Source organism: Sodiomyces alkalinus (genome assembly GCF_003711515.1).
Source record: "Sodiomyces alkalinus F11 unplaced genomic scaffold SODALscaffold_1, whole genome shotgun sequence".
Lineage (NCBI taxonomy): Eukaryota > Fungi > Ascomycota > Sordariomycetes > Glomerellales > Plectosphaerellaceae > Sodiomyces > Sodiomyces alkalinus.
In genome coordinates, this window is record NW_021167079.1 from 5,379,057 (window position 1) to 5,396,533 (window position 17,477).

Sequence of the window (17,477 nt, forward strand, 5' to 3'; positions counted from 1 at the left end):
GCATAAGTTGGTAAAGTTGGTAGCTTGTCCGGCTGAGAGAGGGAAAGAGGGAGAACCATGGCCAAGCTACCTAGACTTGGAGGAGGGGTGTAAGATGTAACGTCGGCTTGGCGACTCCAACACTGTGCCTCGATCATGTTTTTCAACGGTAATTACTCTCCTCCCTCAAAGCTCGTTTACTTCCCTGGGGGAGGGGAGTCGTTAGATTCCTGCTAATACGCAGCATTGTGGAATTCTTTTCCAGCTCGATCGTTGGGGCAGGGAGGAGACCTCCTCAGGCTTCCGAGTATCTTCAGTACGTGCCAGAAGCACAATCGACCCTGGTCTACGCACGCCAGAAATCACAAGAAACAAGCATGTGCGAAATGTTGGCTCGTGTGCACGCGTCTCTCTGGGTGGTCCCGCTTGTTTGATGTTGGTGTGCCCAGATGGAATCATACATATATGCAAGTGTGTTGTGCAGGTTCGCAGCTCGCTCCCATATCATACCGCAACAACATACATACACTTCGATATGGGCTCATCTCTTTCGCTTCTTCGTCACCCTCTTCTGTGCCCTCAGGTCCTTCTTCATTCTCGGGTCCAAAATAGTGTATCGGCCCTTGACACCCTTTGGCCGTCCCTTAATACCGCGGTTGACACCTGTGATGCAAGTTAGCACGAGATCCAATCAAGGTACAGTCGTAAAGAGGCAAGGAGAGATATTAAGAAGATGAAGAAGAAAAAAAAGTACCTTTAGCAACAACAACCGTGGGCTTGGGCCTGCGCGTAACCTTCGTCGCCTTGGCCATCATCTTGCTGATGGCCTCACCCTTCTCCTTCTCGGTCATGCTCTCTTCGTTGATGAGCATGTCTGACTTCTTTTTGAGTTTCTCAAGGCGCTGGGCGGCCTTGAACTTCTTGCGGGCCTTGGCCTCGCGAACCTTCTTGATGGGCCGAGCGTTGTAGGCGCGAAGTTTCTCCTTGATGGCCATCGCCGCCGCCTTGGTGATGGGTTTGACGGGCCTGTCGTGCTTGCTCTCGTCGTCGACGAACCACTCCGGCAGACCGTCGCGGTCCCGGAAGCTGTAGCGGTTGAAGCCCTCGTCGATCACCTCGTGGGACGTCTTCTGGCCTGTCGCGAGCTGGTGTGCCAGCGTCATCGCTTCCGCCGTGATAATGTCAATGTCGAGTGTCCCGTCTGGCCGGCGCTTGTCATGGTCTTCCCAGTCGTCATCGTCCTTGCGCTTGACGACTTCGAACCCACCGTCCTCCTCATCCTCATCTGCCCCCTCCTGCTTCTTTTCTTGTTGTTTAGCTGTTTCTTTCTTCTCCGTCTTCTTCGACTTGGCTTCATTGTTGGCATTGGCACTGGCGGCTTCGATCATGGCATCGATTGCCGCATCATCGATTTCTTCTTCGTCGCCGTTGGGTTTCGTCTTGCTCTTCGCCTTAGCCTTAGCATCCTCCTCCTCCTCGGACTCCTCCACCAGCCCTGGAATATCCTTGAAGATGTCCTGACTGAAGAAGTTCTTCGCTCTCCTGGAAAGCTGCCCTTCCTCCTCAGCGCCTTGAAGGTCGGTCACCAAAGGTTTGCCATCGCTCGCCTCGTCTTCCGACTCGTCGCTACTGTCATCTTCCAGATCAATCTCATCCTCGCTCTTCCCGCCCTCCTCGGCCGAGAAGCCCTCAAATTCGTCGTCATTGTGTTCTTCTCGCGCCCGTTTGGCGCGATACTTGGCGTCCGCCGCTGCCTTTCGTTCCCTGTACTGTTCGTACATGCTGTCGAGTTCCCGTTCTAGAAGATCCGCTTCTTCATCGCTTTCGCTATCCGTCTCGCCCGAGGACCCGAGGCCGCTGTCCCTGCTGGGCTCGGTCTGTTTGGGGATTGCCATCTTGCCACGGGCTAGACGCCCTGCGGCACCAGCTTTGTCGACTGCCTTGAGAGAGAACATGGCATCCTCCCCCATGGGCCCACTCTGCTCCATGCCGATGTCCATGGGGACCGTCATGTTCAACTGCATTCGGACAATTTCTTTCTGCTTCTTTTCGTTCTCTCTCCTCCGCTCCCGCTTCTTCTTGGCATCCTCCTTTTCCTTCAAAGATTGCAGCTCTTCCTGAATCCTCAGTTCCTCGTCCATCGGCTCGACCTCAGCAACCTCCTCATCCGCAGCTGCGGGTTCCTCGGCAGTTGCCTTGGTCGCCAGGCCGAATATTTCCCGAACTTTGAGTCGCCACCTGAGCAGCAGCTTGAAATCGCCCCTGCCGAGCACTTTTAGGTCCTCACAACACTTCCGGATTTCGTCCGTTGTCTCCGGGAGCCTCTCCATGGCGGCCAATGCGACATCTCCGTTCTGTGGCTGTTTGAAGGAAAGTCTGTTGACGTTGCCGAGAATGGCGAGCGGGTCCGTCGTCTGGATGAACTCGCTGGCTGGGACCTCTTTGAACTGCGTGTAGTCTCCCTCCTCGTAACCTTCTCGCTTCCTCTTCTTCACCTCGGGCTTATAGACCTTGGCCTCGTTGTTGGGCGCCGGGCCCTTGAGTTCGGCAAAGACAGAACGTGGATCCAGGAAGCGGGGGTCCATTCGTTTCGGGGCCTTGTAGCCCGTGCAGACGACGAAGATTTCGGCCGAGACGTTTCGGGACGACGGAGGTTTTGTTGCTTCGACCTTGGTGAAGAGTTGGTTGAAAACCCACAACAAGGGGTTGTAATCTTTGGACCGGAAGACCTTGGTGACAAAGGTACCGCCCTCAACCAGAAATTCCGTGGCGAGTTTCATGGATTGCAGCACCAGCTCGGCTTGATTGAACGAATCCTGATTCCAGGCAGTACCCACGTTGGGAGCTCCATCGTGGAGCACGGTGTCTGCTTTCCATGTCTTGAGATGCTGGCGGATTGTCGCACGGCACTTATCCGTGGTGATATCGCTTTGGAAGGTGATCACCTTGGGAATGGGCTTAATGGGAGCGAGATCGACGCCAATGATGAGACTGTTGATCGGCATGGTTTCGGCAGCGACCTGACACCAGGACTACGAGGGAAGATGTTAGCGCAAGGTGTACTGAAGTCATTAACATTTGTGAGATACACCAGCAGTGCTCAAGTACTTACGCCTGGTGCCGCGCAAAGATCCAGAAGGACCTTGCTCTTCTCCAAGAAGCCATATTTCTTGTTCAACTGGATGAGCTTAAAGGCTGCTCGAGCTCGGTACCCTTTCTCTTTTGCGAGCTTATACCATTTGTCGAGACGGCCCTTGCCGTGTTTCTTTTGAATAGCCATTTTGAAAAGGCTATCGAAGACAACGGCCAAGGGGGGAAGGAAGGGCAGGAGATGTTGCGGTGCGACGAGTAATGGGATTGATGGGGAGCGCAGACACATCTGCTCCCCGCTACTTTTCTTGTCACAGAAATTCAGAAATTTCGAAATCTTGGCATGCATAGATAAGAATCACGTGGAGATAAAGGCTTCTCTCCGTCTCCGGGGGTGTGCCGGATCCACCTAATGATGAGGAGCAGGGGTACTAGGGTACTACACGTACCGAGAAAGGGCGTGGTGTGTGGGTCCCGGGAGACGCGTTCCACGCGCTTCTCATCGCGTAAAGTGTTGGCTGGGAAAGGGTCGTGTCTCCCCGACGACTGCGTGTGGGCACTACGAACCGAGTATCCGTACGGATACATTACTCCTCCCTCCCATTAACGAGAATCGATACTCATTATTCTTTACCGCTGTTTTCCCAGAAGAATCACATAACATCGACTCTCCAACGCTTCTCACACAACTTGCTCTTCATTAACTACTCGCTTGACTGGTTATTGGTTTGAGTGCATCGGGCAAAATGGCTGGTCGCGGACGACATACCGGCTTGGCCAGTCCTCCTCCAAGTGATGGCCTATTGCCCCCGTCGTCCCCTGTCACGATGCTGGCCCCGTCATCTCCGTTGAGGGACGGCTCACCACAGACGAAGCGTACTCGGAGGGAGCGACGAAAACCCGTCCTGACCCCTAGGAAATTGGCCAGGTTCTTCACCCCCAAAAGCCAAAGGGGATCGGAAGTTGGAGGACGGTGCATTCTGAGAGACGCCAACGATGCCATTCTCAATATACAGTCTAGTCCGCCTGCCTCTAGCAAGGCTGCTTTGGTTGTATCATCACCTCTGTGTGTTCCCACCACGACATTCACAGGCGACCATGCCGCTTCTCCTCCATCTCAAGCGAGGAAACGGAAAAGAGGGCGCGAAGACCGAGCCCCTTCCACCAGTCCCTGCCGAAACCGAAACGCCACTTCAACGTCCACTGAATCCCGTCGCCATGCATACGACTTTAGATCACCGACACCAACACGACGTTTGAGATTCGAGTCGACAGGGATTGAGCGCTCTGACGAAGAAATAAGGGCGGAGGAGTACGATGGCTCGCACTCGGAACAACTTAATATACCCGCTGGAGACTTGATGGCGGAAGTAAACTTTCTGCCTCCCCTCTCACCCTTACGCCTTCCCTCTTCCAACATCCGTTCGGGCTCACAATCTACCCGCTGTCTGTTCCCGGAAAGAGCAATACGGCCGTCGGAAGAATCTGATTCGGAAGCGCCTGATTCTCGGATTTCCCGCAGCTTAAAGTCTATGGTTTCAGAGAGAGATGGCCAAACACCCATGAAGGAACGGACGACTAAGGATTTGGTCTCATCCAACGTTTGGTGGGAGAGTTCTAACTGCTCGAGAACAGCTGCTACTGTGGTAAGTCGACTGCAAAGATCGTCCTTATTCCCATCTCGACGGTAGAGGTGTTGACAGACAAAATTAGGCCGATTTTTTCAGACAACAACGTTATGCAGACAAGGAAGTCAAACCTCAGCCTCCTGTTATCAAGCAGCCTGTTGTTCCCACTTCAGACAAGGTGATACGCCGTCGGGTCTTACCCAAAGAGAAATGTCGAGTATGCTTACATGTGAATAGATAATCCCGGGCTTCATGCCAAAACCCGTCTTGCGGCTTGAAAACCGAGGCTTCGGCGCTCAGCTGCTTCTCCGCGAACAAGGCATAACCCCTCGTCCAGGACGACAACATATCGAGTACCCAGCCCATGGTACGTTTAACATGATGCCGAAGCCAGATGACCCCCCAGTTGCTGATGCAGGGTACAGATGGACGTGCCCAGACGTCCAAGTTTTTCACTCGCCCAATAGATGTGTATACGTGCTACTCTGAAGCACGAGGCGGATATAATGCGACAATCCCCTTCTGTGTGGAAAGTTGTCACGGTACGTTTTGATAGTTTCTGTCATCTCCCCCCTCCTTCTTTCCCTCTCTCCCTCTCCGGCGTTGCTAACATTTCTCCTAGGCGAGGCCATAACCGCTATTGGGGACGAGGAGGGGTGCATCCGACTCGTCGACAACACTCCGGCCTCCGGCCTCGGGGACCTCCAGACCAACTCGCGGAAGCTCAAGGCTTTCATGCCAGCCCATAACAACGCCATCATGGACCTGTCCTTCTCGAATGACGATCTCCGGTTAGCCACGGCGTGCGGCGACTATAATGGAAAAATCATTGATGTCATGTCTCAATCGGTCGCCATTGAGTTGGGCGGCGGCCACGAACATTCCATGCGGCGTGTCGCCTTTCAGCCTGGTCAGGCCAACGGTAACGTCGTCGCTACATCAGACCGCCAGGGCAAGATACAGCTATGGGATGTCCGCTGCAGTTCAGGTTCTGCGTTGGCTTTCACAACGCGCACGCCTTCTTCCTACAAATACCGGGACCGGTCTCGTTCGGCCCTGGTTGCCCGACCAGTCAACACGCTCGGCAGCGCCCACGCGCGGACCATCGACGGCTGTACCAGGGGCGCTTCCGTGACAGCTCTGCAATGGATGCCAGCAGGTCGGGAGCACCTCCTGCTCTCGGCTTGTGAGGCCAACGCCGGCATCAAGCTGTGGGACACACGTTACATCACTCCGCGCAACCGGCCGGATGCCGTCCCTTTGGCCATCACGGCGGTCCCCAGCAGCCACAAGTGGCGTCCATTTGGCATCACGTCGCTGGCACTCGGTACCGACGGCTCGCGCCTATATGCTGTGTGCAAAGACAGCGCCATTTACGCGTACTCGACGTCCCACCTCATCCTAGGCCAGGCACCGGAGCTCTCGACCCGTCCGCCTCGGCAGAAAGCAGGCAGTGCCAAACAAGGCTTGGACCCCTTGTACTGCTTCCGGCACCCGAACCTCAATGTGAGCTCCTTCTACATCCGCTGCTCGGTACGGTCGCGCCTGATCGGCAACGGTCCCGAGCTACTCGCAGTCGGCAGCGGGGACGGAGCCGCCTTTGTCTTTCCGACGGACGAAAGCAACATGCTCGAGACGTGGGACGGCGAGGGCCACTCCAAGACGAACTTCCGTGAGGCCGTGGTGGAAGGAGGTGCAGCCGGAGCAGCCGTGTCTCGTTCGACCAGTGGAGGGCGAGGCGAGAGCTACGCCGGCATCCCTACCGTCATCAACGGCGCTCGACTCGGCAACGGCCACAGCCGCGAAGTGACGGGCGTCAGCTGGACGAGCGAGGGTAAGCTCGTCACCATCTCGGACGACTGTACGGCGCGACATTGGCAAGAAGAGGCTGCCGAAGACGACCTCACGGGCAACCAGGCTCGTGATGCCCGCGAACTGCGCCTTGCTGGCGACTTTGGTGGCACACGATGGAGGTCGGGCTGGGCTGAGACGCGCCGCCATCATGACATGGAACGGGATTCCTGGGATGAAGATGACGATGATACTCCCCTTTATTAGCGGGATTTGTCTTTGATTTCGCTTCTGGACATTGTTTTCCCTTTTGGCGTACTCCCCTCGGCTTTGAGGGAGATGAATCCGTGGGTTGCGGCTCTTGGGACAATCGTTGTTGATCCCCTTTTCTTCTTCTTCATATGCTGTCGGATGAAGGCAGGGCGAACCTGTTTTGGTTCTGGGACTGACATTTAGACTATACCCATGTATGTTTTATGAAAGGAGTCAGGGCGTTTCCCAGTACTGGATATGGTCTGGGATGTAATATTTCTGGGAATGGCCACGAGTCTGCAGTGGAGCGGTTATGGCAGAAAAGTAATATATATTTCGGAATACCGAGGGGTATCATGTGCATCCATGCCTGCGACAGCCCAACATTCGACTTCTCCGGCAGCTCTCTCTCCCTCGCTACCTTCCAAAGGATCTTAATCAACTGCGCCTCTCATGACGTAATAGGTTACAATGAGAATAACCACTGGCAGGACCAGGCCTAGCCCGGAAAACAACAGTGATCTGACTGGAAGGATGACGGGGTCCCAAGAGAACTTCTCTGAGCTCTTCGAAGTATCCAAGGTCGATGAAGTACTGGTTCCATCAAAGCCCCTTTTTCCCGACACAGGGGCATCATCGAGCCCCGGGGTCCCGCACAATGAGTCGAGGTGAGCGACAAGGGAGAGCATGTTGTCAAAAATGCAGATAGCTTCTTGTACGATGTCGTGGCGCTCGCTGGGAGTGAGAAGAGACTCTACAGAGGCAAGCCGCTCCTTGAACTCCCCTTTGAGATTCTCCCCGTTGGTAGGGGGAGAGAAGCGAAAAAAGGCGAGGGGGAGAAGGTCAGCATCCCGCTCCTGATGTGTCGCGCTGAATATCGCCCCGGGAGGTCGTGATTGGGATGGGTAGCTCATAGTAGGAGTCACATCGAGCTGAGCGTCCGAGCAGGGGCTGGACCAGAAGGTGTCTCCGGGAACAGATTCCAGTATTGAGCGGATGAAGCGACCGCCGGCGAAGAGAGCCATGAATAATGTGTGAGCGTAAGCGAGAAGGACGTGAGGACGTTCACGAATGGTGGAAGAGATATGTTGAGTAAATTCGGCCAAGGGGCCGCTCTGAGAAACCACAGCAAGTTGCTCTTCTATGTGATGGGGGGCCCAACCGGTGAGGGTATAGATATCGGCACGCAGCTGGCCGGAGCGCATGAGGGCTGGTAGATAGAGACGGCTCAGAAGGGAGCGGGTGCGTTCGTCGATGGCGGGCTCAGGGCGCAGAGATGGTTCGGGTGCGGTGAGAGGCCGTAATAGGGTTTGCCAGGCAGACTCAAAGGCGCTGTATATTGGGGTAATATGAAGGAGGCCGGATAGGTAGATAGAGGGGTCCTGAACATGAGGTGGTAAAGCCAGGGGCAGACGAGCCATGATGAGCCTGTTGAGCTGCGCATGGACTCCCCGAGTTGCGGCGTTGATGGACTCGGCTAAGGGGCGCTCATCGTTGGATAAAGCACTTGCGTGAGACATGCTGTGGGGATACCTCTATCGTTTACTCGAGTAGAGCACAATCGTGACAGGGGCCCATAAGGGAGCAAAGGAGAGAAAAGAAACGGCGATGAAAGGAGTTAAGCGATAGCGAAGTCATTCGAGTTACGCGAGGTGGTAGGCCAAATAAGGTAGCATATACACTTGTGATGGTCATATAGGTCGTAAGGTGAGGTTGTCATGTTAGTTGAAAAGAAGAACTTCCTCAAGGTTGAGATGATAAGGTATGGTCGGTCTGCAAAGCGGATCCATGGCAAAGGTTGGATAATACGGCGACTACCCTAGCGACTCGAGATGGAGGGTTCCTCTGCGATGGACTGACTCATTGTTTCTCCGTACTTCCTTGATGTCGATCACACGAGGGTACCTATCTTAGCATCAGAGGAAGTAAAGAAGTCGCAACCGAGGGAACACGGCGCAACCGTCCAGAACAGGGGTTCGACCTGGGGTGGTGAAAAGACTGATGGCCAGGAACGACAGTAATAAAAGAACTTATTATAATTACGAAGTTATTTATCTCTAGGTAGGTACCTTGGTTGAGGTACTGAGTATAGAGATAAGATAACTGGCACTGGAAATTCGCTGATGACTCAGGCAAGTGCTAATCAATTCAGGGGGCCCCGTTGTCATCGGTGATTAGTATCCCTTCGTACGGTGTATGATATGCCTTCAGACATGAACAACTGTGTCGCAGCAGCTCGCCCACGGACCCGAAGGTCACTAATTGTCACACAATTCTTATTGGACCAAGGCGGATGCGTCTCGGTTGAGAGGACCGGGGAGACTAGACGGCCACTCTGCTCGGAGCTTGTAGATAGGCATGGTTCCCACCGACCCGGTACCGTCGGTCGTGAACGGCTTCGACCACGTTGGCAACGGTGACCATGCCTATCAACCAAGACGATCCGATTCATCTCGGCCTCCCACGAGCGACATGCACAGCGACATCGACAGGCTCAGCACACCATCCCCCGACTGGCGCGAGAGCCTGAGGCTGAAAGGCATGGCGCGACGGACGTTGGGGATTAGCTGCCTTCTTTTGACGGTGTTTCTGTGGACACTGTCCAATTTCATGGGATCGGTAGGGGTTTTTTTTTTTTTTTTTCTTCTTTTCTCTTTGTTTGCCTGCTGTTGTGGCCGGTTCTAACGGCGACACCTCGACCAGTATATATTCTCCGACAGCACATACGACAAGCCTTTCTTCGTCGTCTACGTCAACACCTCCATCTTTGCAATTGCACTTATCCCGGTGCCTGTACGGTTTCTTTTGCGACACGGAGTATCTGGGGCTCGGCGGGTATTATCGCAAGCATGGCGCGAGCAGCCCTCTCTGGGCAGACAGACGACCACCCACACCCGCGGAGGCGAAGACGTGGCGGCAGTGCAGCGACTGCTCGTCGATGACGAGGTCGGTGTCGAGGGTCTCGGTGGCGGCACGGAAGCCACGGCTACAGAAACATACGGGAGGGAGCAAGGAGGCCGCTTGGGAGGCGGGAAACTGTCGTTGCGGGAAACGGCGACTCTCAGCCTCGAGTTCTGTCTGTTGTGGTTCACGGCCAATTACCTCTCGGCGGCATGCCTGCAGTTCACGAGCGTGGCAAGCGTGACCATCTTGACATCGACAAGCAGTGTGTGGACGCTATTACTGGGTACGGCTATGGGGATCGAGAAGTTCACAAGGCGCAAGCTGTTCGGGGTGCTGGCTTCGCTGGCTGGGGTGGCCCTGATATCGTCGTTAGACCTCTCTGGTTCGCGCGACGAAGATAGGGGTTCGTTCCCGCACAAGACGCCGGGAGAATTGGCCCTTGGCGATGCGATGGCATTGCTGAGTGCAGTCATTTACGGAGTGTACATAACGCTGATGAAGCGCAAGGTGGGCAGCGAGGAAAGGATGGACATGCAGTTGTTCTTCGGGTTGGTGGGGACGTTTAACCTGCTGTTGTTATGGCCACTTTTCTTTATCTTCCACTGGACTGGCTTTGAGCGGGTAAGTTATGCATCTCAAGATCACTGGCCCCCATCGGGCGACAACAAAAGAAGGAGAATCAAAATCTCAGGACATTGCTGACTCTCTCCCCCCTTGCAGTTCCAATTGCCGCCCACTGGGACTATATGGGGTATCATCATGGTGAACGCGATGGCGTCGTTCATAAGCGATATAGCGTGGGCATATGCGATGCTCCTCACGACGCCACTGTTGGTAACGGTGGGCCTGTCTTTGACGATACCGCTGTCGTTGGTCGGGGAGATGATTCAATACGGACAATACTCGACCTTGTTGTATTGGATCGGCGCGGCCGTGGTGGTCGTGTCATTTCTCTTCATTAACCACGAAAGCCAGGAGAATGGCGCGGAGTTGCTTGAGATTGGGCGGCGGATAGGCAGCGAGGGCAGATAGCAGGCAGCAAGGGTTGAAGATTATGATCAGTGTTAGCGTTCTGTGCTGTTACGTCCACGTTTGGTAGCAAGCGGGTGGTCTGCCCGTAACACATAGCGGCTGTTGCATGCTGAGCCCGCGTCTTGACTAAGGTACGTATAATACGTAGTCGTATAAATCCAGGACGGCCGGTCAAAACAAACAGAATAAGGTAGTTACTTCGTGAGATCGTATGCTGCTGGACCGTCGAATATGAGGTTGATCGAGTGAAGCTACTCCGTATTGTCTAATGACATCAATGAAGCGTGGAAATTTGTAGCCCCGTGATTCCGTTATCATGGGATTGAGTGTCACAAGGTACAGAGTAAGTAACGAGGTAGGTACCTTACCTTACTTGTTGTACCTACAGTCAACATGTAATTAATTACATGCACAGATACGGATACTTGTGGCTGAAGCACTACTCCACTATTACTCCGTCGGCTGCTTCCAACCTGAGTGTCGTCTCTGGAGCTCTGCTAGCATTAACCAACCCGGACAACCGTGAACTCCCTCCACCTTGAACCTTGAATCCCGAACCATCAAAGCAACTCGAGGCTCGATAATACAAATCTTCCCAACATACTCAGTCCGAAACAGACCCAAGTGCAATACGCCTTGCGGAGTATTAGTTGCATTCCAGCAATCAAGCAGACCTGAAGCCGCCCGGCCCCTGCTGTCGTCCAAGAATAGTTGATTGCGTCAGTGGCACACCATGTCGTCCAGAAAGAAGGTCCTCCTCAAAGTCATTATCCTCGGCGATAGCGGTGTGGGAAAGACAAGTTTGATGAACCAATATGTACGCTCCTCCGCATGCCATCCGACCAGAAGCAGCACATCATCCACACGACCCCGTTCACCGTCTGCACAGGCTTACTGACACGAGTTGGCATCGTAGGTCAATAAGAAATTTAGTGCAAGCTACAAGGCGACGATCGGCGCCGATTTCCTAACGCGGGAAGTCCTGGTCGACGACCGACAAGTCACGATGCAGCTCTGGGATACGGCCGGACAAGAACGCTTTCAGTCTTTGGGAGTCGCTTTCTATCGGGGAGCTGACTGCTGCGTCCTCGTGTACGATGTCAACAATTCTAAAAGCTTCGACGCGCTGGATAGTTGGAGGGACGAGTTCCTGATCCAGGCTTCCCCGCGAGACCCTGACAATTTCCCCTTTGTGAGTAGCCTTTGATCTGTATACCACAGTATCTGTGTCTGGGCCCGCCTTGCTGACTTGTTCTACCTGCAGGTTGTCCTCGGAAACAAGATCGATGTTGAGGAAAGCAAGAGAGTGGTACGTCACCATCACCATGGAAAATCATCTAACCAAGCCTTTGTTACATGGACTGATGGATATTATTGGTATAGATTTCTACCAAGCGCGCAATGGCATTCTGTCAGTCCAAGGGCGGAATTCCCTATTTCGAGACCAGTGCGAAGGAAGCCATTAATGTCGAGCAGGCCTTCGAAGGTTCGTCTGTTCACCTCTTTAGTCCGCAGACTCATGTTGCTGACAGATATCTACATAGTGATCGCGCGCAATGCATTAGCCCAAGAAGAATCAGAGGAATTCAGCGGCGACTTCCAAGACCCTATCAATATCCATATTGAAAACGACCGTGATGGATGTGCTTGTTAGCGGGGTGATCACAGGTTTGCTGGCAAGCGACTTGTTGCACGACAGAAGCAGAGAGCCTCATAATGGACGCATGCATGGATGGATGATTGGAACACGGGCTCGCACTTTCTTTCGTCATTACACGATGTTCAAATCCAGACGGTCGGTCCTAGGGTGCGGGCAGATGTCGGACTTGGATGTAGCATTGTCTTTGTGGTACTGTTGTTGTTGTTGGGGTGTTTTCCGGGTTTCTTTTTCGATTTTGCGAATTATACTTCTCGGGATTCCTTCTTGCCGTCCTCAGTGGCCTTAGTGCACAGGCTGCCTACTAGCCACCCTTATATCCTTTGCTGTCCTTCCGTGCTTGGTTACGAGGTAACTTTAAGCTATCACCTGAACGAAGGTTAACACCTTACTCCGTAAGGTAGATAAAACTATTAGCAGTCTGAAATACGCACTTTATGTTCGGGTATTAAAAAAAGATAAAGGAAGAAAGAAGAAGGGCGGATATCTTATAAAGGCTTGAAATGTAATTATAATGTGATTGTTTTGTTAAAGAAGGTCTAAGTAAAATGAGTGTGTATAGGGTGATATAGGTGGTAAAAACATACGCTGCAACTTTGCGTTCGGTCGAACAAGGTTACTTACTGGATCTGTGCGCGCCACATGAACTCACCTTATTAATAGGTACAAAGTACATACCTTAGGTAAGGTAGACGTGCTGATGAGGCTGGTAAGATATCTTACCTGTAATTACTTCGTAATTACCTTACATGCTGTCCACGGTCTCATGGAGGACTTGTCAAGATCAGAGGTCAAACGAAACGACCTCTTATCAAACCACCGCTAGCAAAGCATCTGCCCATGGACCTCGACCCAGATTGCACCGTCCGGCAACCTCATGGCGGATGATCATCTGCTCGCCAAGGTCCATGGCCTTAGTGACCTTGAGCTTGCTGCGCTCCTCTGTCTCTTGAGCCGAGAGCATTGTCTCATCAGCACGCCACCGGAAGCCTTAGACGATCTAATCGAAGAGCTACAGCTCGTGAGTTCCCAAGAGAAATGGGAGTACATATTCTCGGCGACACTCTGACGAGAGGAAACAGATATCTACCCAGACATTCGGCCTAAGATGTGCTGTCGTCCACTGTCACCCGGAGACTACCCTAGATGATTTCACCTCCTCCATCCTCGTCCCGACCACCGCCCGGGCGAGCTCCTTTCTCCAGGCCCGCCACGCTGACACCCCTGAATCGTCATATTTCGCCTCCCGCTCCGACACCCTCACGCCGCAGCCCCGCGTCACCTCCTTCCAGGCTCCCAGTCCAAGTACTGTCCCTACTACCAACATCATCGCAAACGTCGTCATCGCCAAGAATCTCAATGCAGCCCCCAAAGCCGTCCAGATCCAGGCACTCGAACTCCTGCGCACCCGCCGCATCTTCACCCGCACGTCCGTCCAGCAGGCGCCCAAGAAGTTCCTGTTCGTCGCCGCCCTAGCCGCCCGCTCAGGAGGCGCTGCCCGTGTCACGCCCCATCTGAACGACTTCTTCTACCTTGCGCACTGGCATGACCCGAATGACGGCTTCGCGAACCTTGACGAGGCGGAGTACGGAGGTGGAACCGCCGGTGAGGGTTCCGAGACCGCCAGCATGGAGAGCGTCGTCAAGAAGAGCTCCTGCGGCGGAGAGCCGGCCGTGAGCGATGATCCGCTCTTCAGCGATGTCGTGAGTGATGATCCCCTCCCCCGAAGACATCCATAACTCCCTACGTCGAGAGAGCTTCACTAACTGGTGTACGTACGACGCAGGACATTGCAACCCTGGCGAAATTGAGTCGGGAGGTGCAGGTCGACGTCGACGTCTTCCGGTATCAGATGAACATCATTTCGTTTCTACGTATACATCGGGCGGTACGGAGCGGTGTCAGTCCCACCGCCACGAAGCATTTTGAGCAGCTAATCAAGGCACTGGCACCGCTGCACGGCCTAAACTACGCTACGCCCGCCCTGGTTGCCCTTGCTCTGAAGAAAACGTATCTACACCGGATACAGATCGTCCGACCGGAGGAAGAGAGGAGCATACAATGGGGCAGCCAGGTCGAAGCCGTCAAGGCGCTCTTGGACGGTGTAGGGCCTGAGGAGGTGATGGATGATGTGCTTGAAATGGTACCAACGCCTTTGTGAATTATATACGGTCAAACACCGTGTTCGACTTAGTATATCTAGCATGGGCAACCGGGAAGGACCCAGCTCAGATAGGATCATGCACCAACCCTTGAGGTCACCGGGATATTCCCAATTCCTCCATGACCGATTCATCCTTTCCGACATCTGTTTCAGTATCCTTGTCCAAGTCATCTCATGTGAATTGTAGCCGCGTCCGCTTCCTGTCATCAGTGTTCGTCTCTGATGAACGCGGCTATGGTATATAGTATTGTGAACGCAACGCCTATTGGTATACACCGCCAAAATCACGCATTCATGGGAATAATAAAAGCATCTTCAAAAAATTTCGCTGATCTTGCACTCCCAGCCCGAACCGGGAGCCAGAAGAGGGAGACTAGACTGCAGTTAGCATGGCGTACAATACGGAATAAGACAACGGTTCACGTCAACTCACCTGGCGCCTAGACACCAACCAAGTTCGTTGCCCTTGATCTTCTTGGCAATCTTAACCTCCCGATCAATGGGCATTTCATAACCAGTATGGAGAAGAGCCATCATAAAGTTGAGGTCAAGGCAATGATCCGGCCGATCCTGAAGCTCTTCAAGCGCTCCAGGAATGCTAGAAAATAGATCCCACGATTCCTCACCGCCGCAGACAGTATTCGTAAGGTCGTGCATCTCGCGAAGAGTGAACGAGTCAGGCATGCCAAGGGGCTTCGTGCGGTCGTAGAAAAAGGAGAAGATGTAGACGTCTTCTTGGATGAAGGTCTTGGCCAGCGAGGGCTGATGGACACCATTGAACGAACAAGGGGCCAGATTGCAATCGGCATCCTTGTGCAGGATCTTCTCGGCAAGTGCACGGCACTGGGCGGGAGCCGCGTGGCTCGGGCCAGTCAAGTTGAGGGTGACCGATCCTCCGAGGGGATGGCTTTCCGGCAGCTTGACCTCAGTCTCCTTCGTGAATCCAGGGGCAATACAGGGGTGTACAAGCGGTTTCTTAACCCACTCCCGGTCAGAGCCCTTGGACTCAACAAGCTCGTCCAGAAAAGCGGCGTGAAGGGCATCCCGGGCCGCCATCAGACCATAGCCAAGATGTGAGTGCTGGTAAAGCTCGAATTTCTGATCTCCGAAGGACAACTCGTATTTGTGATCACCCTCGGCCAATTTCTCATCGGCCAATCCCTTGAACGTAGGCTCGAACACGATTTGCGTAGAACCGCCACCGAGGTCGAAGACAGCAGCAGTGGGGTTCTTGTCAGGACCGCCAATTTTGCCGAGGAGATAATTTGTGGTGATCCACGCATACACGCCCTCGTCTGAACCGTCCATGATGGCAACGCCGTTCTCCTCTTTGGAGACGACGGGGAACGGATACTTCGTCTCGAGATGATGACGAACGGTTTCCAGGATCTTCTCGCTGGCGGCAGGACCGGTGAGGCGCAGGCCAGCAGTCGCTTTTACTGCGACCGGAGTGCAGCCCTTGAGCTTGTCAGGCACGGTCTGCATCGCGACCTCCATGAGAGGATCAAGGGTCCTCGCGGCCGCTTCGGGATCGTCCTTATACTTGCTAAGACCACCGACGGACTTTTCGGTCATCTTGAATTCCTCATGCTCAAGCTCGGGTGTGGAACCGCAGTTGTTGAATTTATAGACATGAATGCGAGAGCCTGTGCTCCCGGCGTCGATCATCAACACGTACTGGACAATCGGCTTCGAGCTGGAGCTGGATTTTGTGCATCGGTCGGTGCCGTAGGAGGAATCAGCGGGGACCTGGCCATCGGAGCTGGCCCCAGTAGATCCAGACGAGACTAGACAGTAAGATGTCAAATTACAAGTTCGCATATACATCGTGCACTCCCATCCATCATCTTACCTCCATTATAGATATCAACCCCCCTCGGGGAGAACCATAGAATGCCAAGAACGATGAGGCATACAATAGCCCCGGTCTTGAGCCATCTTGCCTTCTGTGTTTGCGACATGATGACAGCAGCTAGTCCGGCTAGAAAGCTGGGCTTTCGGGCTGGCGTGAATCGGCCTGGCTTTTCGTATGGATCTCTGACGTTTCTGATGGTCGGCAGTGTACTAGACGTTCTTCGCATTGGTTGCTCGTCGCCGACGCGGGGTCCAGGGAAACAAGGGAGAAGACGGCAACTCGAAACGAAGCCTTATTGCATTACTCGAGGGAAGAGCTTCGATGAAGAGCGGCAGAAATAGGTAACGAGCGAGTTATGACGAAAGCCAAGCACGGTGCCTGTCTTAGAAGAGAAACAAAAAGAAGGAATGGCGTCGTCCGAACAGATAGGAAGACGGCGAAGGACAACACGAGGGAGGTAAATGTGAGGATGGAAGAACACACAGCGATTGAGTTAGCCTTCGAGTGTTCACGGATCTAAAAGTCCAGCGCCCCTGGAACGTGGAAGCGGCAAACCCAATCTGGGCATATGGGCCAGTAAGGTGGGGGCTAGTAGCCCCGCTAGAAATCAAGGGGCTCCTTATATTCAAGTCGTAGACAAAAGACGGTATCAAACAGCCGTTCGAGGCGTGGATGAAGTAGATGTACTTCGCACAGATATCGTAACTTCGTATCCGTACTTCAGCCATGGTATCACTTAAGTACAGTACCTTATATGAGGTACAAAGCACATACAAAGTACTTAACCTTCAGCCTAAGGTAGGTAATCGACGCCTATATTCAAGTACGTATGTGTCTGAGATAAGTACCTTCGAGACTTCGAAGATTAAAAATTGAAGTACCTACCTAGTAGGTACAAAGTCTAAGGTACCTATTTATATTGAAGGTCGTAGCAACACAATATGTTTCGTAGAAGTACGTACCGCCACCTGGCTGTCACAATTCTGACGGTTGTTGCCACAGGAAGTCGTCGTCAGTTGCTGCCTCGATGGGTTTGGATTCTAAACAGAGCAGGTACACCTTTCTGTATTCGTATTATTTGCTTCAGTTCCGTACTCTTCCATACACGAAAATAGAGCTGTTGTC

General features: G+C 53.4%; 7 protein-coding genes across 7 annotated transcripts; 4 read left to right on the forward strand and 3 right to left on the reverse strand.

The window, feature by feature from the left end:
* Positions 1-529: 529 nt before the first annotated feature.
* SODALDRAFT_253942 (hypothetical protein) lies at positions 530-3,259 on the reverse strand (the record flags this gene model as incomplete). The annotated part of the gene is made up of 3 exons (XM_028607428.1): positions 530-642; positions 734-3,011; positions 3,092-3,259. Coding segments are annotated over 3 exons (2,559 nt in total), but the record flags the coding sequence as incomplete, so codon positions are not given.
* Positions 3,260-3,815: 556 nt separating this feature from the next.
* On the forward strand, positions 3,816-6,755 carry SODALDRAFT_355356 (WD40 repeat-like protein; the record flags this gene model as incomplete). The annotated part of the gene is made up of 5 exons (XM_028613806.1): positions 3,816-4,715; positions 4,783-4,875; positions 4,935-5,064; positions 5,123-5,239; positions 5,320-6,755. 5 exons carry the CDS (start codon positions 3,816-3,818, stop codon positions 6,753-6,755), a joined length of 2,676 nt encoding a protein of 891 aa, XP_028470964.1.
* Positions 6,756-6,974: 219 nt separating this feature from the next.
* SODALDRAFT_355357 (heme oxygenase-like protein) lies at positions 6,975-8,260 on the reverse strand (the record flags this gene model as incomplete). The annotated part of the gene is made up of 2 exons (XM_028613807.1): positions 6,975-7,037; positions 7,268-8,260. 2 exons carry the CDS (start codon positions 8,258-8,260, stop codon positions 6,975-6,977), a joined length of 1,056 nt encoding a protein of 351 aa, XP_028470965.1.
* Positions 8,261-9,212: 952 nt separating this feature from the next.
* Positions 9,213-10,676, forward strand: SODALDRAFT_267604 (hypothetical protein; the record flags this gene model as incomplete). Its single annotated transcript, XM_028607557.1, has 3 exons — positions 9,213-9,359; positions 9,444-10,265; positions 10,365-10,676. 3 exons carry the CDS (start codon positions 9,213-9,215, stop codon positions 10,674-10,676), a joined length of 1,281 nt encoding a protein of 426 aa, XP_028470966.1.
* Positions 10,677-11,112: 436 nt separating this feature from the next.
* On the forward strand, positions 11,113-12,816 carry SODALDRAFT_327332 (ras-like protein Rab7). The gene is made up of 5 exons (XM_028610406.1): positions 11,113-11,493; positions 11,593-11,868; positions 11,941-11,985; positions 12,060-12,162; positions 12,221-12,816. The coding sequence occupies exons 1-5, from the start codon at positions 11,410-11,412 to the stop codon at positions 12,328-12,330; spliced, it is 618 nt and encodes a 205-aa protein (XP_028470967.1). The 5' UTR covers positions 11,113-11,409; the 3' UTR covers positions 12,331-12,816.
* A 276-nt stretch (positions 12,817-13,092) lies between these two features.
* Positions 13,093-14,774, forward strand: SODALDRAFT_327334 (hypothetical protein). Its single transcript, XM_028610407.1, has 3 exons — positions 13,093-13,354; positions 13,416-14,036; positions 14,120-14,774. Exons 1-3 carry the CDS (start codon positions 13,211-13,213, stop codon positions 14,492-14,494), a joined length of 1,140 nt encoding a protein of 379 aa, XP_028470968.1. The 5' UTR covers positions 13,093-13,210; the 3' UTR covers positions 14,495-14,774.
* On the reverse strand, positions 14,375-16,859 carry SODALDRAFT_327335 (guanosine-diphosphatase). The gene is made up of 3 exons (XM_028610408.1): positions 16,350-16,859; positions 14,931-16,284; positions 14,375-14,870 (listed from the first exon to the last, which is right to left on the reverse strand). Exons 1-3 carry the CDS (start codon positions 16,576-16,578, stop codon positions 14,813-14,815), a joined length of 1,641 nt encoding a protein of 546 aa, XP_028470969.1. The 5' UTR covers positions 16,579-16,859; the 3' UTR covers positions 14,375-14,812.
* Between the last annotated feature and the right edge of the window lie 618 nt (positions 16,860-17,477).

What these genes read in the sequence shown, in the direction of transcription:
- SODALDRAFT_327332 (XM_028610406.1), top strand. Translation starts at nt 11,410, where the DNA reads ATGTCGTCCAGAAAGAAGGTCCTCCTCAAAGTCATTATCCTCGGCGAT. An exon ending in CAAGTTTGATGAACCAATAT is followed by an intron (nt 11,494 to 11,592) that starts GTACGCTCCTCC and finishes TTGGCATCGTAG; the next exon opens with GTCAATAAGAAATTTAGTGC. An exon ending in TGTCGAGCAGGCCTTCGAAG is followed by an intron (nt 12,163 to 12,220) that starts GTTCGTCTGTTC and finishes ATATCTACATAG; the next exon opens with TGATCGCGCGCAATGCATTA.
- SODALDRAFT_327334 (XM_028610407.1), top strand. Translation starts at nt 13,211, where the DNA reads ATGGCGGATGATCATCTGCTCGCCAAGGTCCATGGCCTTAGTGACCTT. An exon ending in TAATCGAAGAGCTACAGCTC is followed by an intron (nt 13,355 to 13,415) that starts GTGAGTTCCCAA and finishes GAGAGGAAACAG; the next exon opens with ATATCTACCCAGACATTCGG. An exon ending in ATCCGCTCTTCAGCGATGTC is followed by an intron (nt 14,037 to 14,119) that starts GTGAGTGATGAT and finishes CGTACGACGCAG; the next exon opens with GACATTGCAACCCTGGCGAA.
- SODALDRAFT_327335 (XM_028610408.1), bottom strand. Translation starts at nt 16,578, where the DNA reads ATGCGAAGAACGTCTAGTACACTGCCGACCATCAGAAACGTCAGAGAT. An exon ending in GGTTGATATCTATAATGGAG is followed by an intron (nt 16,285 to 16,349) that starts GTAAGATGATGG and finishes CTTACTGTCTAG; the next exon opens with TCTCGTCTGGATCTACTGGG. An exon ending in GGTTGGTGTCTAGGCGCCAG is followed by an intron (nt 14,871 to 14,930) that starts GTGAGTTGACGT and finishes ACTGCAGTCTAG; the next exon opens with TCTCCCTCTTCTGGCTCCCG.